The following is a 24,795-nucleotide window of genomic DNA, read 5'->3' as shown; positions in this document are numbered from 1 at the left end:
TACTAACTGTTAATCTTTTCTTTTTTTCCTTGAAAAACATAAATGTCAAAGACACCAATAAATATTAACCATAGTATTAGGATTAGAATTCTGCGCAAAAGAGATTACCAATATATCACAAGATGAAGGGAGGTGTAGGGGAAGTCAACAATTTTTGATGATATACAGATTTTTTTTAAAACAATGTTACTTATTTGTTTTTACTTTATATTTATGTTATTGTTAAACTATGTCATTAATAATTTTGGAAAAATAATAATAAAAAAATGTTTTTTAAAAAAAGAGAGAGAGAAAGTCGGCATATAAAAGCCAACTCTCCTTCTTCTACTGCTACGTTTCTCCTCGCAGGATGTAAAGGGAGGTGTAGAGGAAGTCAACAATTTTTGATGATATATAGATTAAAAAAAAAACAATGTTACTTATTGTTACTTATTCGTTTTTACTTTATATTCTTTATGTTATTGTTAAACTATGTCATTAATAATTTTGGAAAAATAAAAAAAATATAAAAAAAAAGAGAGAGAGAGAAAGTCGGCATATAAAAGCCAACTCTCCTTCTTCTACTGCTACGTTTCTCCTCGCAGGATGTAAAGGGAGGTGTAGAGGAAGTCAACAATTTTTGATGATATATAGATTAAAAAAAACAATGTTACTTATTGTTACTTATTCGTTTTTACTTTATATTCTTTATGTTATTGTTAAACTATGTCATTAATAATTTTGGAAAAATAAAAAAAATATAAAAAAAAAGAGAGAGAGAGAAAGTCGGCATATAAAAGCCAACTCTCCTTCTTCTACTGCTACGTTTCTCCTCGCAGGATGTAAAGGCAGGAGCCCCCCCCCAGGGCGATCCAGTCCCGGGGCTGAGCCTCAGCTTTTGTGACGCCCCTGCCCGAGAGCGAGCGAGAGCCGCCTTCCCCTGGGCAGGCCGAGGGATTCGAACCCCGCCCCTGCCTGCCCTGCCTGCCCTGCCCTGCCTTGTCCTGCCTTCCCCGCCTCGTTCCGTCCGGCACTTTTGCCCGAGCCTGGGCGAAGCGACGGAGCCGTCCGCGCGCCCCCTCGACGGGGCGGCCGCCCGACCTCTCCGCTCGCTCCCGGCTGCTTTTCCAGGCGCGGCGAGGGCTGGACGCGGCGGAGCCGGCTCGACTGCGCCCAGAGCGCTTCGGGGAAGAGGCGGCGGACGGGACGGGCGAGCTGCAGGCGGCGGACTCCCTCCCTCCCTTCCTCCCTCCCTCCCGGAGAAAGCAGGCAAGGCTTCGACGGCACGATCCGCCCGGCTCCGTGGGCTGGAAGGGGGCCACCCTAGAGAGGAAAGAAGCGGCAGGGAGCGCCCCCCCCCCCCGGCGGCAACCTCTGGTGGAGGCGATGGAGACTCTCCGACCCCCCACTTTTCATTGAGACTCGAGGGGAGGGTCCTGCTTCCCCGAGGGGAGGGGCCGTCCGCAGGCTGGAGCGCTAGCCCGAGCTTCCCTCCCTGCCCCCTCCCCTCCGGCATCCCTCCCACATGCTCCCTGCCCCGTCGGAAGCGCCTGGAAGTGGCGTGGAAGAGCGTGTCGATGACCTAGATGCGGGTGTCCTGGACCAGCAAGGGCCAGACGACCCCCATGGAGCCGCTCAAAAGTATTCTCCGGAAGGCCCCACTGGTGGCCTGGGGGGGAGGCTCTCGGGGTGGGGGCCCCACCGCTTACGCCAACCCCGTCTGGACGGTGTTGTTCGACTACGAGGCGGCCAGCAGCGACGAGCTGACCCTGCGCAAAGGTGACTTGGTGGAGGTCCTTTCGTGGGACGCCGCCATCTCCGGGGATGAAGGCTGGTGGGCCGGCAAGGTGAACAACCAAGTGGGCATCTTTCCTTCCAATTATGTCTCGCCCAAGACGGGGGGCTACTCCGGGCCCGAGGGCCCACCCAAGGCCGACTTCCGGGACCTGAGGCTGGAGGAAGTGATCGGGGTCGGTGGCTTCGGCAAGGTCTACCGTGGCACCTGGCGTGGGGAGTTGGTGGCGGTCAAGGCCGCCCGCCAGGACCCGGACGAGGACATCAGTACCACGGCCGAGCGGGTGCAGCAGGAGGCCCGGCTCTTCGCTATGTTGAGGCACCCCAACATCATCGCTCTCAAGGCCGTCTGCCTGCAGGAGCCCAACTTGTGCCTGGTCATGGAATACGCCGCGGGGGGTCCTCTCAGCAGGATGCTGGCCGGGCAGAGGATACCACCAAACATCCTCATCAACTGGGCTGTGCAGATTGCCCAAGGGATGCTGTACCTGCACTGTGAAGCCATCGTTCCAGTCATCCACCGCGACCTGAAGTCCAACAATAGTGAGTAGCGGAGCTGACCAGAAGTTCTGTAAAAAAATATAACCTTTCCCTTGATTTAACAGCCACTGGCTATCCATCAACCACTTCACGCTTTAAAAAGGGGAGATGAAATTTAATTTTTCCTTGACGCTATAAAGAGAAAAGTCGCCACATCTCTCGCGCAATTGACCGATCTATTTGACAGCAGATAACTCATTATCCGTTTCTCAGAAAGCGTCTTTAGCTGTTTTATCCAGGGAGTGATATATTTATTTGGTGCAATATTATTTTGTAGACATGCTAAAACAATGTGGGCTAGGGAGTCTATTTGATCCGGACAAAATGGGCATTTTTGTTCTTCTGCAATAATTTTATTGTATCGCCCTTGTGTCTGGGCTGAGTCAAGGGCGTTACATCTTACCAATATATATAAATAAATTAGGCAGAGGGGCTGTGACTTAGTGTTAGAGCCTCTGCTTTGCATGCAGAAGGTCCCAACATCTCAAAAGGATGAAGTGATGCGAAAAAACCTGAGACCCTGGAGACCCACTTCCAGTTTGGGTAGACAATACTGACCTTATTGGGCCAGCTTCATGTGTTCAAAATTGAGTTTGGAGGGAGAGCAAGCATTAATAACATGATTATTATTGATAACTTACTTCATTTATACCCTCCCGCCTTTCTCCCAATGGGGTCTCAAAGCACCTTATGTTCTCCTCCCCTGCATTTATTCTTCACAACAACCCTGTGAGGTAGATCACGATGGATAGCCGTGTTAGTCTATCACTAGCAGTAGAAAAGAGTAGGAGTCCAGTAGTGCCTTAAACACTAACAACATTTCTGGCAGGGTATGAGCTTTCCTGAGCCACAGCTCACTTCTTCTGATCACCTGTGAGGTAGGTTAGGTTGGGAGTATGTGACTGGGCCAAGATCACTCAGCAAGCTTCCATTGCAGAGTGGGGATTTGAACCTGGGTGTCCCGGATCTTAGTCCAGCCCTCTACCCAATACACTGCACTGGCAATACTGTTAAGTGTAACCTTGTCAAAATCAGTTACCTCAGTTTTTGTAAATAATCAGGTATGTCAAGCAAAAGTGTCAAGGCTAAATATTAATTTTACAGCCTGAACTCTTTCCTTCCAAGTCTGGTTCAGTTTGGGGAACAATCCACTGCAAAGCCCCACTGAAATGAATGGGGGCTGAGCCAAAAGCACGGAGAACTTCTTGTAGGGCTGCGTCCTTTGTGGCCGCTTTCGACCCACCAAATACTGTCCCTTCACCCACAGGACAGTTTTTTGTCTATGTGGAATTACAAAAAAGGGTTGTGGAACAGAGAGGGGGCAACTTTGGAAGCAGTATCTTCCCCCTACTTTTCCCCCATCATAGATGCGGGAGAAATTCCCCTATGCTCTCAAAATACCTGAAAAGATAAAGGAGCCCCGAATTAATTGACAGGGCACCCACTGAGTAGAAAAATGTTCTACAAAGCACTGGGAAGACGGATGAATTTGAGCTGTGGCCAATCTTTGTGCCTCTCAGGAAATCTATGAAGAGCCTTTGAGCATGTCCCGAGTGCTGCCTTTTCACCACAGAGTAAGCACCTCCTGTGTCCCAATCTCTGGTGCTAGTGGGGAGGGCGTCTGCAGCGGAGGCAGGCATGTGCTCTGACATGTCTCCCTTTTTTTTTGTTTAAATGAAGTTCAATTTGCCACCCCCTCTTTTGCCCCAGGAGTTTGTCACTAGACTGTGACCTCTGTGACCCGAGACCAGAAGGAAGTGACGCTGACTCTTGCAGAAACTGGTTTTGCATGCTCCATTTCCTCTTGCAAGGGCGAGATAAATGTTTTTCTTTCCATGCGAACAAGAGCTTGGGGATCTGGAGTTTTTCCTCTTGTGAGAGTTGGGCCTCTGCAGCTGTGAGCTGGGGGATCCCGCTGGCGACCTAGCCTACAAAATAAAGCCTCCTGTTCCTACCAAGCCTTAGGAATGCCCTAAGGAGTGGATGCCCAAAGGAATCTTGCCTTCCACACCTTGACGTGGAAACCCTTTTCCCAGTCCCAGGCAGATTGGTGACCTCAGGAATGACAGGAAAGCAACTCTACACATGTTCAGAGGCCCTCCCTCCTTTGCATGTTTCATAACTAAGAAATGGTATTTCACAGCGGTTAAGAGCATGAGCATTCTAAGATTTGGACTCCATTCCAAATCTTAGCTCAGCCATAAACTCACGAGGTGACTAGAGGCCACCGTAAATCTTTCCGCACCCAGCCACACACACAATTGCAATTTAATAATGCTGCTCTGTCTTACAGGGCAGTTGTAATGATGGACATGAAGAATTTAGGGACGCGGGATTGACAACACGTTTTTTCTTGAGTTTTTCCTACTTCTAGTTTTTCCTATTACTAGCAAAGGCCCCTTCGTTAGGGTGGGAAGGTGCATGCAGAGAGCCAGAGATATATTTGCAAGGACTCTCAGAGTGCTTGGGGGGGAAGGAAGCCCTTTACTGACCCTCGCAGGAATGAATGGGAGTCATTCACTAAAGGGGAGAGGCTATTGGAGAAGGGCTTTATCCCTGCATTCTGCCTTGCCTTGACCCCGGCACTTGGAAATCCAGCCTGCTTCTCTCTGAGCGGCCCCATCCTGCACCCTGTTTCTTGGTTACCCTGGCATGTGATGGAATGTTAGGTTAGTAGAGGGGAAGAGGACAGTTGCCTTATCCTATACCTACATTTACTCCAAACAAAGCCAACCCTGAATGTAAGTTGGCCCCCTTAAAAGTGTTAGGGTGGTGGTGGGAAGTGCCGTCAAGTCACAGCTGACTTATGGCGACCCCGTAGAGTTTTCAAGGAAAGAGTGTTATACACAAACATAATTTTTTTTTTAACTGGATATAACTGTAACTTGCATGTGAATGTAAAATGACCCCCTCTTTTTATTTGGTGGTATACCGGGGGGAGGGGTGGGGAACAGCCTTTGCATTTGAGTAAGCTCTGTATCTTATAGCAAGGATGGCTCCACCATGAGGATCAAAAAATCTGCAAGAGTGGGCTGCTCAGGGCTAAGAGCCAGCGTGGTGTAGTGGTTAAGAGTGGTGGACTCTAATCTGGAGAACTGGGTTCGATTCCCCACTCCTCCACATGAGCGGCGGAGTCTAATCTGGTGAACCAGGTTGGTTTCCCCACTCCTCCACATGAAGCCTGCTAGGTGACCTTGGGCTAGTCACAGTTCTCTCAGAACTCTCTCAGCCCCCACCTACCTCACAAGGGGCGGGGAAGGGAAGGTGGGAAGGTGATTGTAAGCCACTTAGAGGCTCCTTAATGGTAGAGAAAATTGGTGTATAAAAACCAACTCCTCCTCCTCCTTCTTTGCAGAATAATATGAAGAGAGGGGCTAAAAGCCCTGAAAATGTAAAAAATGATGTCTTTGAATGCATGCACATTGTACCGGGGGGCACCTACCATGGTATGGCCCTCTAAGAGACAAAAGGACCAGGGTAGGCGATAGGTAAGGCAATGGGGCGAAAGCGTAGTTGCTGCACTGGGGGAAAGATAGCTGAGAGTGGAGGCATGGAAACATGGCAGCTGAGGTGAGGGAAATTGTGGTAAAGGTAGGTGGAAGGAAGCAGCAAAAATGTAGTGGGGAGAAGGAAATTAGGGTCAACCATGGCAGGAGGGGGTGGGGAAGCAGGATCTGGAACAAATGGGGCAAACAGAGGGAAGAGGGAAGCAGCAATAGTGTGAGGAAGGAAGCCAGCAAGAGAATATAAGATTTTCCCCTCTTGTGAGTCTTGTCCCTAATTTGTATACCACTGTATCTAATAGTAAACTGGCTGAGCTGGGGTGTTGGTGGTACCAAAGCCAGGCCACCCACAGAGACCGAAAAGTCTTCAGGAAGGCTGTAACATTGAGAACAGCTGTCAGCCACTTGAAGGGAGAGAGGAAAGTGGCCTGCTCAGGCCTCTGCAAAGGAATCTCGGAGGGGGAGGTTTTCAGGGGTGGGGTGAGGTTTCCCAATTGTTCCCTCTCGCAATTCATCGAAGGCCTTCAGTCCGTCATTAGGTCTGATAGTAAACTGCCAGGCCTCTCCGTCGATGGTGAAAGCAGCTGGGCAAGGGAAGGAGGGCTTTATATACTCAGGGGACTCCCCAGGTATACCAGAAATGTGTACATTTACAAGGGAAAAAAAATCTAGCCCCCGAACTATAGCCTGATGAGGGACCCCAGGGGTACCAAATGTTGAGAGCTGCTGAGTGTCATTGAAAGGAAAAGGGGGAAGAGAGGAGCTTGTGCAAGCTCTTGAGAACATTGACAGTTCTTGAAGTGGAGACTTTTTGGGGGGTGGGATGGGATTTCTCCAAATTATCCCACCTGTTCCCTGCAGTTCTTCACAGGCCCCTTGTGTGTTTGTGTATTTTCAGTGCTCTCCTAAGTAGAGTTGCACCTGTCTAAGAAAAGCACTGTTATTTATTTAAATTGCTAAGCTGCCATTTTCCTAAGGTTTAGTCATGGGGGCATTGTCAGCCTCTGTTCCTCCATGCTGTAAAATGGGTAGTCCTACTGCCCCACCTCACTGGACTGATGTGAGGATCAGCTACAGAAAGCAGGCCCGGTGCCCGTCGTTCACATTTTACAGACTGGGACATTGAGACCAAGAGGCGAGATTTTGTGGAGATGGCTGGCCTCCAGGGTTGGGATTGACTATTCTGTGTCCCTGCATACTGCTTGGCTTTAGGGACGGACATTGTGCGTGTGTAAAGTGCTGTCAAGTCGCAGTCAACTTACGGTGATCCCGTAGGGCAAGAGACAAACAGAGGTGGTTTGCTATTGCTTGTCTCTGTGTAGTGACCTGGACTTTCTTGGTAGTCTCCCATCCAAATACTAATCATGGCCAATCCGGCTTAGCTTCTGAGATCTGATTAGATCGGGCTAGCCTGGGCCATCCAGGTCAGGGCATGGACATTAAGAACATAAGAAAGGCCATGCTGGATCAGACCAAGGTCCATCAAGTCCAGCAGTCTGTTCACACAGTGGCCAACCAGGTTCCTCTAGGAAGCCCACAAACAAGACGAATGCAGCAGCACCATCCTGCCTGTGCTCCACAGCACCTAATGTAATAGGCCTGCTCATCTGATCCTGGAGATTATGGGGGAATTCTTTGGCCAGGGCTGGAGCCAGCAGCCAACTCCAGAATCCCTTTTCCATTCCAGTTCTCAGCTGTGACAGGAATGAAGTAATAATCATGAATAGTACCTCTGAGGATACACAGAGTGCATTGCTGTGAAGTAGCTTTGCCAACCCCAGCAAAAGCACATCTGGGGTTAGGCAGACAGGTATATGGATCAGGGTATAGCTTTCTCGCAAGTGGGAGAGCCAGCCGCTGCTCTTCACAGAACTATAACCACTAAGGCAGGAGACGGAATTGTTTTCAAGAGAGTTGAAACTAGTTTGAGAAAAGCTGAGCTTCTTGTCGTGTGCAGGCAACAGTTCCACTTTCACCTCTGGTCAAACAGGTTTTGGTTTGTTTTTTTTAAAACAGTGAATGAACCTGCCCTACCTGTTTTCCAAAGGTAGCAGGGGGATGTGTCTATGACACAAATCTCTCTTTCAAACCCCTTCCAGCTCTCTGGGAAATAAAGGTACTGTTGGATTCCAGCCTGTCTCTGGGTATGGTTGTCTCTGATCCATTTTACTCCACGCTTTAAGACATGGCTTCGATCCCATGGAGCATTGCCAGAGGTGGAAGGAATTCCATCAGGAGAGCATGACCTTCCCGCCTCTGCCCCCCCCACCTCTGCAGCCCAACATGCCCTGCAAAATGCTGTTCGTGGAGCAGCATTTGGTGATGGGGCTTTTGTGGCTGCAGCAGAGGGGGGAGGTAGGAAAGTCACATGCCGTTAATGGGCATCTTTCTATCAGTGGAAACACTCCACGGGATTCGAGGTTGTGTGTGTACTCAGTCTCACCCATAGGCAGGCCCACAGGCAGTATTGAAGACTGTACATATTTGAATGAATTAATATGTGCAAAATTGGTGATGGTGTTTTCAAAAGAGGCTGTGAGTGCTACCGCATGCATCTGATTGGGAAAGGGAGTAAAATGATGGTTTGAAGCAGGGCTTTACCCCCAAGACATATTTTTGGTGTGAAGACTCAGTGGCATGTGAAGAAGTGAGAAAGAAGAGAGTTCTTCTGTGCGTGTGCAGACTGCCTTACCCATATCTGTTTTGAGCAATGCCACTTTCTCCCCATGATACTGTGGGGGTTGGCTGCAGTCACTCATTTGCACATCCCAATCTCTCTCTAGAAAATGACTTCTAGAGGCTGCATGGGTAGACTGGCGCCTACGGTGTTTACCCAGATGCAAGACTAGGTTCCCCCACTCACAATGGGGTTGCCATAAGTCAACTGTGAGTGTGCTAGCGCAGACACACACATACCATCAAAAAATGCCCTGTTATCTTAAATTTGCATACAAATTATGGTTATGTCCAATAATAAAAATATTTAAGGGTATAACATTTGGAGGGGGGTCATCCTACATTCAGGGTCATCTTTTCGAATAAATACAGGTAACTGTATTTTATTCTGCAAGATAAATTCATGCACATTGAGCTAGACCTGAATCTCTTAGGAAAGGTGTTTGGGAGAGAGGCGATTCGAGTAATTCACTACCTCCTAAAGCAGATGTTCTGTCTCCCTATTATACAGCAGTTGCTAATTAAGGCTGGCCCTGACCTGGACGGCCCAGGCTAGCCTGACCTCATCAGATCTCAGAAGCTAAGCAGGGTCAGTCCTGGTTAGTACTTGGATGGGAGACCGCCAAGGTATAACAGAGGCAGGCAATGGCAAACCACCTCTGTTAGTCTCTTCCCTTGAAAACCCTAATGGGTTGCCATAAGTTGGCTGCCACTTGACAGCACTTTACACACACATAATTAAGGCTGGCAAAGTAAGATAGATCCACCCCAGGAAACTTTGCAGTGTCATGTTGTGTATAGTTGCTTACCAGCATGATTTCTAACTTTGCTGGGTATATCTTGGATTGCATGCTGATTTTCACTAGTGCTCCTAAAAAAGGTTGCCATCCCGTTCAGGTTGTTAGTACAGTACCAGGGCAAAAATAAATCCACCTAGCACATTTTTACTCTGCCCTTCCTCCAAAGATCTGATGGTTCTCTTTTCCTCGTTTCAATGTTACAACAACCCTGTGAGGTAGATGAGGCTGAAAGAGAGGAGAAAGTGACTGGCCTGAGGTCACCCACCAAGGTCCATAGCTGAGGAGGGGATATGAAGCTGGGTCTCCCAGTTCCTAGTCTGACACTGTGTTACATTATCACACTGGATCTCTCTGATGCCTGATGTTTTCGGCTTAGTAATCAAAGTCCAGAGTTTACAGGCACGTGGTGGCGGGGACGGGACACCACAGAATTGTGCAATCGCAGTCGGGAAGCCCCAACAAGCAAATTATGAAATAATCACCATGGGAATCCTTCAGTGTATGTATGTTTTGACCATATGTAGTTTCAAGCCTGGTTAGTCTGTAGTAGTAGAACAAAAATTGAGACCAGTAGCACATTAAAGACCAGCCAAAATATCCAGGGTATAAACTTTTGTGAGATTCTGGATGCAGCTCCAGAAACCAAATTCTCACTTTTCCTCCTTTCATCAGATATATGGTGTATGTAGTACTTGATTGTGGAGACACAAGCAGAAAGACTGTGTATGTGAGAGAGAGAGAGAGAGAGAGAGAGAATGGGAGAGAATACATACATACAATTCCTGTACATGTTGTTATCTTCAAGTCTCTTGCTGGAGGGATGAACACTTGCTAAAAGGAGAGGAAGCCAAAATTTCTGATTTAAAAGCTCTTTCCCCCCACAATCCCAAATGTGTGTGTAGGTCTATGCTTTTTCAGTGGGCAGGGAAAGGCATGCAGCTCACAGTCATTCGGTTCCCAGTCCTCCTGCTCCGTAATGTCAACACCAGGCTCTGGATCTGAATTCCAGGACAGATTATGAGGTTCACAAGTGTTATCCAGCTGAGCCAGAAGGGTGTATGGGGTGGGTGAGGGAGTATGCTCTGTGGCTGCCGTGAGAATTTGGTTTCTGGAGCGGCACCACTATCTCTTTCAGTCTTGTGAATCTTGGCTCTTTGGGGGGGTATTTTTTAAGCTGACCTGCTTGCTGTATAAAGCTTTAAAAAATGTGACAGGACCCTGGTGGTCCCTTCCAACTCCATGATTTGCTGTTACCGCACTTGTATTCCCAGCGATGTATTAAGAGTTTGAAAATGTTATTAAAAATACTGTTCGCACTTTCTATGTATTCACACCAATGTATTAAGAGTTTGAAAACGTTATAAAAAATACTGTTCGCACTTTGTTTGGCCCCTTTAGCTGTGAAGACGTCTTCCAACCATTTATAAGCCGTGGTATCCAAAAACCCTTTTAAAGCGATGGTTTTTTATAACATTTTAAAACTCCTAATACATCGCTGAGAATACAAAGTGCGGTAACCCCCTATGACACCAGGGATATCTCAAGCAGCTTTTCAGAGATGTGGCATGGATATTTTCTTTCTTTCTTTCTTTCTTTCTTTCTTTCTTTCTTTCTTTCTTTCTTTCTTTCTTTCTTTCTTTCTTTCTTTCTTTCTTTCTTTCCATTTGATGAAATGTAAGATTCTGTGTGTTGAGAGGCTGTCTGTCAGGGTTGCTGCTGCTGTAGCTGCCTCAGGGCTGGCTCCCTATGATAACCCTTCTTGCTTGATAACAGGTTTGAGAGCAACCCTATATCATCCACAGTTTGCAAATTTGAGCCTGGGGAGGACGACGACAGCAACTGATCTAAACCTCTGCAGTGACTTAGTGGCAGGGAAGGGGCCCTTCCTAGTTGACAGTTTGGGTTGCCACAGATGTCCTTTTGGGGGGTTTCTTCCCTCCCCAATCCCTATTGGATTTCCTCCCCGTTTTCGTTGCCGGTCTGGCAAACGCACAAACACTGGCTTATTTGCTTCGTTGGCGGAGCGAGACTTATCCTGCAGTCGCAGCCTCCTGGAAAGGGCAGTGCTGTGTTTATGTGCCTCCCCCACCCCTGCCACCGTGCTGGCTTTAATGTAGCGGGAGGCCCGCTAACTCTTCCCTTTCTGTTCTGTTTTCCTGACCAGGGCCAGTGAACACAGGAAGCTGCTGCTTATCAGTGAAGCCACGGGGAAGGCAGGAGGGGAGCGTGCCCCTCCCTTCCTTCTTGCCTCTCTGGCCTTTCCTCTTTCTCACTCCGCCCACCCCCTGTCATGAAGATCAGGTTCCAGTTCTACCAGTTGCTTCCTTATCACCAGCTTGACTGGCAGTTCCAGCATCCAGTATCAGTTCTGCTCCTCCCCATCTCCAGCTAGGCCCATCTCTTTGTTGTCACTTGGACAAGGATGTTGTCACTCAGTGATATGGTTGTTGGTTGGTTTAAGGTGCTGGGCCGAAACCAGTTTCAGCCTGGACAATTGTAGAATCACAGAGTTGGAAGGGACCACCAGGGTCATCAGCCCCCTGCACAATGCAGGAAATTCCAAACTACCTCCCCCCGCACCTTTAGTGACCCCTACACCATGCCCAGAAGATGGCCAAGATGCCCTCCCTCTCATCATCTGCCTAAGGTCATTGAATCAGCATTGCTGACAGATGGCCAACTAGCCTCTGCTTCAAAACCTCCAGGGAAGGACAGCTTACCACCTCCCTAGGAAGCCTGTTCCACTGAGGAACAGCTCTGTTAGAAAATTCTTACCAATGTCTAGACAAACTCTTTTGATTTAATTTCAGCCCATTGGTTCTGGTCCGACCTTCTGGGGCAACAGTTTGGCTGGCCTCAGATTCAGAAGGGGTACAATCCATGTAGTACCTTTTATTTGGACCAACCAAAATGACACAAAATCATGTGCAAGCTTTCGACTTCAGCAGAACTCTTCAGCAGAAGCCAGGGTGGTGTAGTGGTTAAGAGCGGTAGAGTCTGATCTGGAGAGCCAGGTTTGATTCCCCATTCCTCCACATAAGCGGCGGAGGCTAGTCTGGTGTACTGTATTTGTTTCCCCAGTCCTACACATGAAGCTGCCCTGACCTGGGTGGCCCACGCTAGCCTGATCTCGTCAGATCTCAGAAGCTAAGCAGGGTCAGCCCTGGTTAGTATTTGGATGGGAGACCACCAAGGAAGGCCAGGGTTGCTGTGCAGAGGAAGGCACTGGCAAACCACCTCTGTTAGTCTCTTGCCATGAAAAACCCCAAAAGGGGTTGCCATAAGTCGGCTGCGACTTGACAGCACTTCACACACACACACACACACACACACACACACACACACAAAGCCAGCTGGGTGACCTTGGGCTAGACACACTCTCTCAGCCCTACCTATTTCACAGGGTGTCTGTTGTGGGGAGGGGAAGGGAAGGTGATTGTAAGCCGGTTTGATTCTTCCTTACGTGGTAGAGAAAGTCAGCATATAAACACCAACTCCTCCTCCTCCTTCTCCTCCTCCTCCATCGGGCTGGATGTTACAGAAATAATAAAAAGTATAGGGAGGGGTGAGTATGGACCCGCCTGTGAGAAATGTTCCTGCCCTGTGCCCAGAGTTGCTTAACGTTGCATATTCTGGGGCCCTGGTACTGAAAATAGGTTCTGGAGGTGCACCAGATGGTGAGCCTTGACTGAGATTAAGTTCCAGGTGCAGCCAACCTTGCCTGGATGTCGCAAACCTTCTGTCCTGGAAACCTTTAACCCCAATCTCTTCAGCAGGCCAGTTCTTGGAAACAGGCTAGGAAGAGGCCGTCTCTGACCCAACAAGATACCTTTGGATGTGGATGAGCTAGTTGTGATTATGCAGCTTGGGGTGTGTGGAAGGCACTCTGCACATGCTCACTCTCTTCTCGATAGGGATAAGCCCTGGCATTGGAGATGTGCCTCAGTTTAAACTCAGCCTCAGTTTAAACCCCTCCCTCAGGAATAACTAATAACTTTTTTGAGAAGGTGCAGAAAAGAGCAACCAAAGGAATGAGCAACCAAAGAAAAGAGTAACCAAAATGGGACTAGAGCAACTGCCCTATGAGGAGCGGTTAAAATGCTTAGGGCTGTTCAGCCTGGAAAGAAGATGGTTAAGGGGAGACATGATAGAGCTCTATAAAAGTATGCATAGTTTGGAGAGAGTGGACAGGGAGAATCTTTTCTCCCTCTCTCATAATACTAGAACGTGGGTTCATCTGCTGACGCTGGAGGGTGAGAGATTCAAAACTGATAAAAGGAAATATTTCTTTACACAACGCATAGTTAAATTGTGGAACTCCCTGCCCCAGGATGTGGTGATGGCTGCCAACTTGGAAGGCTTTAAGAGGAGGTGGACATGTTCAAGGTAGAGAGGAGTATTCATGGCTACTAGTAAAAATGGATACTAGTCATGATGCATACCTATTCTCTCCAGGATCAGAGGAGCATGCCGAATATATTAGGTGCTGTGAAACACAGGCAGGATGGTGCTGCTGCAGTTGTCTTGTTTGTGGGCTTCCTAGATACACCTGGTTGGCCACTGTGTGAACAGACTGTTGGACTTGATGGGTCTTGGGTCTGATCCAGCATGGCTTTTCTTATGTTCTTATGTTCTTAACTTGTGTCTGTCTGATCAGCGACTCTGTGGGGCCCTTGGAAAGCCGCGGCTGTCAGCATGATAATATAGTGTTATTCCAAAGAGGGTTTCCCTTCTGTTGAACGTGTGTGTGTGGGGGGAAGAGTGTTGTTTGCCAGTCTGGCCTAAACAATGACCCAGTGCGGTGGGCCTGGCCATTGACTTCCTCCAAGGCGCTTCCTGCTAGCTGTTACTCAGGCTTCCTCCCTGCCTGGACCAGCAGGGGCGGGGTGGGGGGGAAGGGAGGGAGGGAAAAGTCCGGGTCCCAGAGAACCAACCGATAGGGGTAGGGGAGGGAGTATCCGTGGGGTTCTGCCAGAGGAGCCCCTTCTCTGTGGGCTGCCCTCCCCACAGCCTGGCAGAACAATGGGCTGATTCTCCTGCCAGCCTCATACACAATGGGGTGCTCAGTGACGCAGAGTCCCTGGGAAATGTTTGAGTCGCCTACGGGTCACGGGGCCGAGATGCGGGGGGTGGGGGGAAGCGGCAGCTAGGACAGCAAAGAGATTTCTGCTTTGGTGCCAGGCTTAAACATGCCGAGTTGCCTAGTAAAGGAAGTGGTCAAGACTTGGGGGGGGGGGGAATGCTGCTCGGGGGGAGGGGTAGGAAGAGGAATTCCCCTTCATGTTCTCTCTTGGGCCTAGGTTAATAGTAGCAGTGGGGTCTTTTTGGTCTTTCATATAGGGTTGCCAACCTCCAGGTACTATCTAGAGATCTGCTGCTATTGCAACTGATCTCCAGCTGATAGAAATCAGTTCACCTGGAGGAAATGGCCGCTTTGGCAATTGGCCTCTATTGCATTGAAGCCCCTCCCATCCCCAAACCCTGCCCTCCTTAGGCTCCACCCCAAAAACCTCCCGCCGGTGACGAAGAGGGACCTGGCAACCCTACTCTCAGAGGAGGCTGTATGGCCTAACTTCAGCCAGGGCTCATCCAGTATCTAATTCCCAGTCCTTGAACATGTCAAGATTGGTTCTTGTAGGTTATCCGGGCTGTGTAACCGTGGTCTTGGTATTTTCTTTCCTGACGTTTCGCCAGCAGCTGTGGCAGGCATCTTCAGAGGAGTAACACTGTGTCCTTCAGTGTTACTCCTCTGAAGATGCCTGCCACAGCTGCTGGCGAAACGTCAGGAAAGAAAATACCAAGACCACGGTTACACAGCCCGGATAACCTACAAGAACCAACGAACTCTGACCGTGAAAGCCTTCGACAATATTTTGAATGTCAAGATTGCCTTTGAGGATGTGCCGATTGCCTTTGCTGAGTAATCACATCCTGTTCTCCTATACCTGAGATTACAGGCCATGGTTTCTTGGTCAGAAAGGCTGTCTTAGAAGGCAACTACTGAAGGCAAAGCCTGCAGCTTCCTCTCTCCCTTCCGGCATGATATTTCCGTCCCACCAGTCTTTGTTTTGCTGAGTCCACTCAGTCCGGCAATACAATTTTAGCATCCATTGGACTCCAGAGGTACGCTAGAGAGAAGCGACCAGTGTCTCTGTCCTAGAAAGGTTACCGTTTATGCCAGGCAAGAGAAGTTGGGGAGGAAAGAATGGTGAGGGACTGGCAGATACTCAAGATGGAGGGGGTTTGTGGAACAGGAAAGGTGAAGCTAGGATGGTCCCAAGGGGATCTGTGAGGGAGAAGGGGAAACAGCTTGCTGGATGGATATGGGGAAACAGGCCAAAGGATGAGAAGAGCCAGGGCAAAACTGAAGCTGTTTTGCCCTATTCATTTAGATATTTTTATCCCTCTTCCCCCCACCCCCAATTAAGATTTACAATATCATTCTCCCCTCCTCCATTTTATCCTCACAACAGCCTCCTTCTGAGGTACGTTAGGCTAAGTGAGAGTGACTGGCCGAAGGACACAGCGTGGTGAACCAGCATGGTGTGGTGGTTAAGAGCAGCGGACTCTAATCTGGAGAACCGAGTTTGATTCCCTACTCCTCCACATGAGCGGCGAACTCAGATCTGGTGAACCAGGTTGATTTCCCCACTCCTCAACTTGAAGCCTACTGGGTGACCTTGGGCTAGTCACAGTTATCTCCAAACTCTCTCACTCCGCCTACCTCACAAGGTGTCTGTCTGTTGTGGGGAGAGGAAGGGAAGACAATTGTAGGCCGGTTTGAGACTCCTTAAAGGTAGAGAAGATGGAGGTATAAAAACCAACCTTCTTCACCTAGCAAGCTTCCATGGCGGAATACAGATTCAAACCTGGATCTGTCTGGTCACGGTCCAACACTCTAACCACTACGTTGTGCTAGAAGTCTAGGTATCGGAACTGATCTGAGACTGAAGGTGGAACGAAAGGGCCAAGGAAAGTCAGGGTTAGAGCAGTTGAGGTGGGGTTAATATCTAAAAGAAGAGGTAAGGGGGCTCCAACTTGGTTGGAGAACATGGTCTTCAGCAAAGAAGACCTGCCCCAAATTCCAGCTGTACAGTAGTTGCTCAGTGGTGCCTTTAGGGTCAGAGTTTGGACAGAAGTTCGAGGCTTACAGGCCCAGCCTCCAATTCATTGTCCATTGCCATCTAAAAGGACATCCTCATCAGTCCATTAAGTCCAGAGTCTAAAATTACCTAGCTGACCTAGTGTAGTTACTCACTGATGAGAAAATGACCCCTCTGCACATGATCAGAGAAGAAGAAGAGTTGGTTTTTATACCCCAATTTTCTCTACCTTAAGGAGTCTCAAACTGACTTACAATCATCTTCCCTTCCCCTCTTCATAACAGGCACCCTGTGAGGTAGGTGGGGCTGAGAGAGTTCAGAGAACTGTGACCAGCCCAAGGTCACCCAGCAGGCTTCATGTGGAGGAGGGGGGAAACGAATCCAATTCACCAGATTAGAGTCTGCCGCTCTTAACCACGACACCACGCTGGCACTACCTTCAGTTTTTTTGTATGATTCAGGCCTGAGTTTTGCCACCGAAAACAGGACTAGGTTGAGATCTTGGTTCTAGGGTACAGCCCTTGGTGGTCTTGGTCTGAAGGCCTTAAATGTGAGGACTAGTGACTTGAAGGCATCACAGAAGGTTGTGGGAATCCAATGGCAACAACCAAAGAGAAGGGGAGACGTGGCCATAGCAGCAAGAGAGAAAGGATGAGGCCCTCTGGGAGATTCAGCTTTTCATGGTGTACTCTAAATCTCCCCCTTTTGGGGTACAGTGGGGTCAACCTTTTGGAGCGCCAGAGCTGGATTCTTTCTCCAAACGCAGCTGAATAAGTTAGAGCAAAGGAGCGTGTCTCTTTCTGTCTCTCCCTGGCTTAGTTTCCATGATCTGTGTGCCAAGAGCATGGAGGAAGTTTGGCAGAGTGGCCAAGAGCTGCCAGTGCAGGAAACCCTTCTAGCACCAGGGAGGTGCTGATGAAGGCGGCATTCCAGGGGGCTGTCATAGCACAGTGGAGCTGGCAGATGCTCAAGATGCATAGAGAGGCTGTATTGGGGTGGCTGCCAGATGCCATGGCTCATTTTGGGATTCCCTCTTCTCCAAGAGGATCTTACTACATGTTATGTCCTCCCCCAGGTCCTCACGATCCATGCGTGCTTGCAAGTTCCTCACTGGGCACTCGATTCCCAGGTGCATGAAGTCTGAATTGGATTGGGACCATGGTGCTCAAGGAGAAGGGGCTTTGGTCTCTTCCCCCCCCCCCCATTATTTTCTTGGGAGGGAAGCTATTTGGCTTGTTGGGGGTTCCGCGTGTACTGATGAGATACATGAAGGTTTCCCCATTGGGGGAAAATAGTGCTTCCCCAGTGCTGTTCCAGGTCAGGAAAATGATATGGGGGGGGCAGGCATTAGCACCCTCTCCCCCACATGCCACAGTCCCCATCTGAATCAGACCTGCATGCCACCTGGAAATACAGTTCCTAGCACAGAACTCCAGGCACACATCGGATTAGGTCGACTCGAGGAAAACATAATATGCACTTAGGCCCTCTTTATGTCTCCCCAGGAAACTGTATGGGGCCGCTGCCCTTCCCATGTCTGACAAAAAGGGGAAGAGATCAGGGTTTCATATCTAAAAGTAGTAGTGCTGGGGAGAAATCCTCCCTTGAGGTCATTCCCTCTAACCCACAGGCCTTTCCTCCCAAGCTTAGATGCTTTTGGGGGCTGGCTGACTTACTCGTCAGTGGCAAAGGTTGCATATGCTCAGAGGCACTTTGCCAAGAGCCTAAAACCTCGGTGCTGAAAACAGCCACTGGGGCCGAGCCCTGGTGCAGAATCTGTTGGGACCCAATTATCAATAGAATCCAATGATGACAGTTGAGAGGAGGTTGGATGAAACTAACAGCTCTTTATTTGATCAAAGATAGAACCGGGTGTTCGACTCCGAACCCAAACGCAGGCGGGAGACCGACCCCCCCCCCCCAAGAGGCAAGCAGTAAGATTTATAACTTTCAGGCAATTACGTTTTACAATAAAAGATACTTTTTGAACTTGTTCATTGTTCTCTACTTGCATTACATATTTCAGCGATCAGCAATTCTTATAAGCTTGTCAGTTTCACTAGCCAGGGAATACAGTGTACCTTATCTCAGATAAGAGAGTTCCGCATGTCCTGGAGGAGGAAGGAGGGGAGAACTTCAGCCCTAGAGGAGGTCTGTATCGGATGATGCCTGTGTGTGTGTTACAGCTTTGAGGCACTAAAGTGAAGGGGGGTTTGGGGCTTTGCTTGGTTCTTGCGTGTCTGCTCATTCCCGTGTCCATGTGAATGCTGGGAACTTATTCTTGGGCACTTCAAATCCACAAACCCTGGAGGAGGAAACCTCCCCCAAACCTACACAAACGACTTCTGGGGCGGGGGAGAGGCATCCCCTAAAGAGGCAGATAGGCTGGTCCAAAAGAGGGCCAGGGGTCAGCCCTAGGATCTGTGAGACCCCCTCTGAGCATGTTCAAAGTGCATTTTCTTGTGCCTCTTTTTTCAATTCACTGGTGTCCCTTCAGAGGAGGAGAATCCAGTTCTTTAGAGAAGGGGGAGAGAGGCAATCACAAGGTTGTGAAGGGAGAGCTAAATATCCCCCCCGTCCTAACTCCTCTGCTCATGGACTACAGTCCTTTAGCAGAATTTCTGGCACTGGACTCCCCCCCCCCAATCTCCAAACAGGATGTTATGTTGGCTTCAGCGCCATCTAGACAGTTAGGGTTGGGCTATATTTATTGCATGTGGAGCTGACTTCCAGGTACGGGTGTGTCTTGCCTTCGCTGTGTACACAAACCTGCCTCCTTGCTGTTCTGGTGAAATGCTTTTCCTTCCATGGGAGGTCCTTTCAGAGCAGGCTTTACGCAAGAATCCCACAACAGGCATTGCATTCGAACTGAAAGTCCTCCTGGATTTTGCAAGCAAAAGCAGGAGTCTTATTTGTGTATATCTTCCTCCCAAACCCATTCCTTGTTTTCAGAGGTGAGCTTTTTGTTTTTCCGTGCCACTCCATGCATACATAACTAGTCGGGCCATACACACAAGCATCAGATACAGGGCAAAATCCAATGTTCCCCGAACAATCGAAGAGAAGCTTTACAGGGCAGCAGTTGCCAACTTGACTGGCCGGATCAGCATGGCCCAAAGAGCAAATCCTTAGGGTTGCCAGGTCCCTCTTTGCCACCAGTGGGAGGTTTTTGGGGCGGAGCCTGAGGAGGGCAGGGTTTGGGGAGGGGAGGGACTTCAGTGCCATAGAGCCCAATTGCCAAAATGCCCATTTTCTCCAGGTGAACTGATCTCTGTCGGCTGGAGATCAGTTGTAATAGCAGGAGATCGCCAACTAGTACGTGGAGGTTGGCAACCCTACAAATCCTATCCAATGTAAATTTTTCATAGGCAATCTGGCATTCCTATACCTGTGGAGGAGGGTGCTACCTTGGCTCTAAAGATGCTCAGGAAAAAAGACGAGCATATAAATATTTAAAACTAATTATGTAAACCGCTTCTTTAATGCAACTGGCCCAAATGATAATGGCTCAGAATACCTCCACTCAATTATTGTCAGGGGCTAGCCAACTGGAACACATCTGGCCATTTTTAAAACAGCTGCATTGGCTGCCAGGCTGTTTCCAAGCCCAGTTTCAACTGCTGATTATTACCCCTCAAGCCCTTCGTGGCCACTTCAGCCATATATGGTCCTTTAGCAGACACTTTCTGGCTGTCCCCCTACCTTAAGGTGGCCCACCTGGCATCTGCTAGAGCCTGTTCCTTCTCTACAGTGGCTCTCACCTTGTGGAATGGGCTCCTTAGAGGGGGTGGCACCATCTTTAGACATTATTAGGAGATGCTGTAAGGCCCATTTATTTGCAAGGTCTTGTAATGGAGTATAAGCTGTAGGCATTTTCTCGGTGTAAATGGGCTTTTACAGTATCTTGTATATTTTTTTAATTTTTGGAATTTTGAGCCACAAGGGAAAGGTGGGATATAAATACCTTTAATAAACAAATAAACCCAGCTCCTTTACGTATAGAATTGGGCAGGTACCAATGTGCTGTTGCCATTTTCTTACCCATGGCTAAGAGATATTTTAGCCTGTCTTAATATGTTTTTATCAGCTGTTCCTCCAACCAGGTGTACCTGGTTCTCCCTCCCCCATTTTATCCTCCCAGCAACCGTATGAAGTAGGTTAGGATGGCCCACGTTCACCCAACCATCTTGCAAAGCAGAGTTGGGATCAGGGTCACTGGCTTGTGGGTTCCCTCCCTCTTCCTCCTCTCCTGCTTCACCCTTCCATCCATAACCAAGGTTTATAATTTCATCTGCATTCATGGTAATCTCGGGTAATGCAAACCAGAGTTTGAAGCAGGTGTGGGTTATCTATACAAAAAAATTGGGTTTCAAACTTGGGACAGTTCTAATTAATCTTCTTGGTGGTTTACACCAGTGTAGATGTTACGCAAAAATGTGATTAAAGCAAACAAGGGAAGAGGGTGTGAGAAGAGGAATTTGTGCCAGATAGGAGAAGAGAGATGGCGCTTGCAAGCTCAAAGCTTACTCTCAGTCTCTTAGTCATGGTTAAGGTATAGGCAAGTACACCGGAGCTTGGAGAAAGATCAGCACTTCTGAACACCCACATGAATCTGCCTTGTACTGAGTCAGACCTTTGGTTCGTGAAGGCCTGTTTTGTCTATTTGAACTGGAAGCTGCTTTACAGAGTCTGAGATGGTGGAGGTCTTTTACATCACCTCCCACCCGAAATTTGGGCTACCGGGGACTGAACTTGGGACCTTCTGCATGTGAAGCAGATGATCTACCACTGAGCCACAACTTCTTCGCTCTGGTTTGTGGATTCTGGACTCCCCAGTGACTGATGAGGAATTCCTCTCAGAGTTCCAGTAAGTTTCTCAATAGTTAGCAGAAGGAGGCTGGGGCATTTTGTAGCATGTGCCCCACCCTAAGAGGCCCTGCCTTAAGCGGAGTTCCAAGCCCCCCTCAACCACTGAAGAAGTTTTTTTGAGGGTTTTTTTGTAAGTAATTGCTGAATTTCTATGATATTATAGTGATCTATTCTCACAGTGTACTAGTTCCTCTAAATTCCATGTTTCACTAAAAAACAAAAAAAGCCTCTAGTTGTTTTTGCTGCAGAGGTGTAATGGGCACACCTTTCACCCTATATCTCTGCAGTGAAAGGGGCTAGAGAATTGCTTTTTAATAAATGAAAGCTAGACGTTCAGAAGAACTAGTAGGTCTTGGCACAAGCTCATTATAATGCTATAGCGATCTATTAACCAATTTTTTAAAAGGAAAATTGTGCCAATGGGGCTAGGATCTTTTAAAACATTCACTTCTCGTCCGCATAGCATACAAACATACTTTAAATGTGATCTTTCCAAAAAGATCATATCAATACACCCATAATTCTACACAGATATTTTGCTCTGCCTTAGCTTCCTTACTGCTGTGCTGTTTTCCAAATCATCTGTATCACATTGTCCTCTATTCATCCTGTTTCCGAGTTTCCCCACGTTTCCCTGCAATTCTTCTCAAACTTGGTTTGTTACAATCTATTTGAAACGCTTGCAGACTTTTGACGCCACATTAACAGTGTTGTGTATTCATGATTTTAATCATAGGTATTCATGTTAATATATGTATCCTCATGTAGGTCTGTATGGTTCAGTCAGCTGGTCAGGAAATGTATAGTTCATTAGTGTTAGGTTGCCAACCTCCAGGTGGTGGCTGGCGATCTCCTCCTATTACAACTGATCTCCAGCCTATAGAAATCAGTTTGCCTGGAGAAAATGGCTGCTTTGGCAATTGGACTCTATGGCATTGAAGTCCCTCCCCTCCCTAAACCCCGCCCTCCTCAGGCTCCGCCCAAAAAACCCTCCTGCTGGTTGCAAAGAGGGACCCGGCAACCCTAATGAGTGTAGCTGAAGAAATAGATAGATTGCTTTTTAATTGTGAACAAATGCCAATTTTAGCCTTATAACTTTGCTTTGAGAATTTAATGAATCAAAAATGTGTCTCAGTGTACCTGTTTGGGGACTAATCATTTTATTTAGAGTACAATTACGTGTTAAAGTAATTATTTGTGTTCCTGTCACCTTCTCTATAAAAAGTGTCATGTAAGCAGCTAATCATGCTCTCTGCCGGTGGAGTCCAGTCAGAGAAGATCTTAGATGAGATATCTGTGTGCATGCAGGGCTTCTAAACTTTACGTCGCATTCTGGCAGTCAGCTAAACCTAATTTGCTTAACTTCATGTATTTGATTAAGTTTGAGAAATGTTAGCTCTGATTTTTATTGTGTGTACTTTTTCTGTAAAAGTAGCACCTGTATTTACTTGCCAACTTCTTGCCTAGTAAAAACAGATATGCTTTATTTTAAATGAAATCAGTAACTCAGACACGTTCCCTGTTTGTTCTGGCAAATGATCAGAAACCAAAACCCCAATATTTCATTGGGCTATAAGAGATACGTCTCTCCTAGAGGGTCTATCTTAGACCAAATTAGAAATTTTGCAACTGTTAAAATTTATGAGGAAAACTCTCAGAGGGCTGAGTGGTGCAGATCCCTAAATTTGGGTATGAATTACATAATTCTTCACAACAGAAAGATTTGAATTTTTACAAGTATTGTCCACGTCGGCACCATTTTCCTAACTTCAGTCCTCAGTGGCTACCAGCTGTTCTGAGTAAAGCGAACTTCCATATACAGAGGCAGCAAACGTCTGAATGCCGGTGCCAGGAGGCAGCATCAGGAAGGCCTTGGCCTCTATGCCTTGACCATTGGCCTTCAAGGGTAACCGGTTGGCCATCGTGTGAAACAGGATGCCTGACTAGATGGACCACTGGACGGATCCAACAGGGATTTTGTTCTTATGGGTGCCATTTCCCACTTGCCTGGGAGGATTTAAAAATTTAAAAACACTGGTAATCGTTAGATCACTATAGCATTGTAATGATCTGTTTTAACAGTGTACTAGTTCCCAACTTTCATTTTTAAAAAGTAAATCTCTAGTACTTTTCCCTGCAGCATGTTTCTCTGCAGAGTTTTAAGGGGAAAGGTACTGGCTGCTCATTTCTCCCTATGACTTCACAGTGAAAAGGGGATAGAGCCTTACAGCGCAATACTGTGCAGTTACTCCAGTCTAAACCCATTGAAATGAACGGGCTTAGATGGCAGTGACTCTCTTTAGGATTGCACTGTTAGTTTTATTAAAAAGATGAACGTTGGGAATGAGTACCTTGTTGCAACAGATTTGTTGTAGTGTTATAGTGCTACAGCAAACTAGCAGTTAGTGATTGTTTTGAAAGCTCACTGGCAATGAAAGGTGGAAATTATGCCCATGCCAGGGGGGTGGGGAGGCAAGAAAAGTAGAGGGAAAACATCCGTGTGGATGTTCCATTGCATCTGTGACTGCCTCTGTGTTCACAGCAGCAGAGAGCTCCACAGAGGATGGTCCTCATGTGGAAGCAGCCCATTTTGGGAAAGATGGGTGTAAAGCAGGAGAAAACACAGGGAGTGAGCGATTAGGGGATGGTTATCATGTAGCTGCTCCCCCCCCCCCCAAAAAAAATCTCTCTCAAGTTGGAATGTCAAATTAGAGCAAAACCTTTATGTGGAAATAATTATACAATCCCGCTCTGCAGGAGTAATTTTCCACCTCACTATTTGCAAGAACAAAGCCTTAGTGATAGACTACATTCAGATGTTCAGTTGAGCTGTGGTTTTATATAAAAATGTGCAGTAACCCTGATTGTGCCGGTCTTGCCTATATCCCTCATTTCTCTCCTCTTCTCCCTGTGCACACCATGATGGAGCCATGGCTTAACGCTAACCCCGGTTAGCTGAGATATATGAAGGCAGCCCCGTAGCTAAACAGGAGCTCTCCCATCCCTTCCCCAGCAAGCCAGGGTTCTTGGGTTGAGGGTCCTGGCTTATCAAGGGAGAGGGAAGAAAGACTCAATAAATGGTTGTGGAAATCTCGTGTTGCTCTTTCTTGGACTTCCCAGGTCCTTTCCCTGACTGCTCAAATCCTATGACAGCATGTCTCTGTCTCTTCCTTTCTTCCAGTCCTGCTGGCTGAATGTGTGGACGATGGAGATGTGAGCGGTAAGACCTTGAAGATTACCGATTTTGGGCTGGCCCGTGAGTGGCATAAGACAACCAAGATGAGCACGGCGGGCACCTACGCCTGGATGGCTCCTGAAGTCATCAAAAGCTCCACTTTCTCCCGAGGCAGCGACATTTGGAGGTAAGAGGGGGGCCCCGATCCAGGCATGGCCTCCTGTTTAGGGACCATAGAATGCCAAGGGAGCAAGGAAAGGCAGGATCCTCACACATACAAGGAAACAGAGCCCTCAGTTCCCACATGAGCGTCTGAGACTGCTTCCCCTTTCCACTGCTGTTCACAACGTAAAGCC

At 47.9% G+C, this 24,795-nt stretch overlaps 1 protein-coding gene across 1 annotated transcript in view; it reads left to right on the top strand.

Moving 5' to 3' along the window:
* The first annotated feature begins 1,565 nt into the window (after positions 1 to 1,565).
* MAP3K11 (mitogen-activated protein kinase kinase kinase 11) overlaps positions 1,566 to 24,795 on the top strand; it is a 37,827-nt gene continuing 14,597 nt past the window's right edge. Inside the window, exons 1-2 of the mRNA XM_056853718.1 lie at positions 1,566 to 2,316; positions 24,446 to 24,626. Coding sequence (XP_056709696.1) covers positions 1,566 to 2,316; positions 24,446 to 24,626 — 932 coding nt within the window. The remainder of the gene's footprint in view (positions 2,317 to 24,445; positions 24,627 to 24,795) is intronic.

This window comes from Euleptes europaea, chromosome 7, assembly GCF_029931775.1.
Source record: "Euleptes europaea isolate rEulEur1 chromosome 7, rEulEur1.hap1, whole genome shotgun sequence".
In the NCBI taxonomy this organism is placed as follows: domain Eukaryota; kingdom Metazoa; phylum Chordata; class Lepidosauria; order Squamata; family Sphaerodactylidae; genus Euleptes; species Euleptes europaea.
This window is presented reverse-complemented; position numbering and strand designations above follow the sequence as displayed.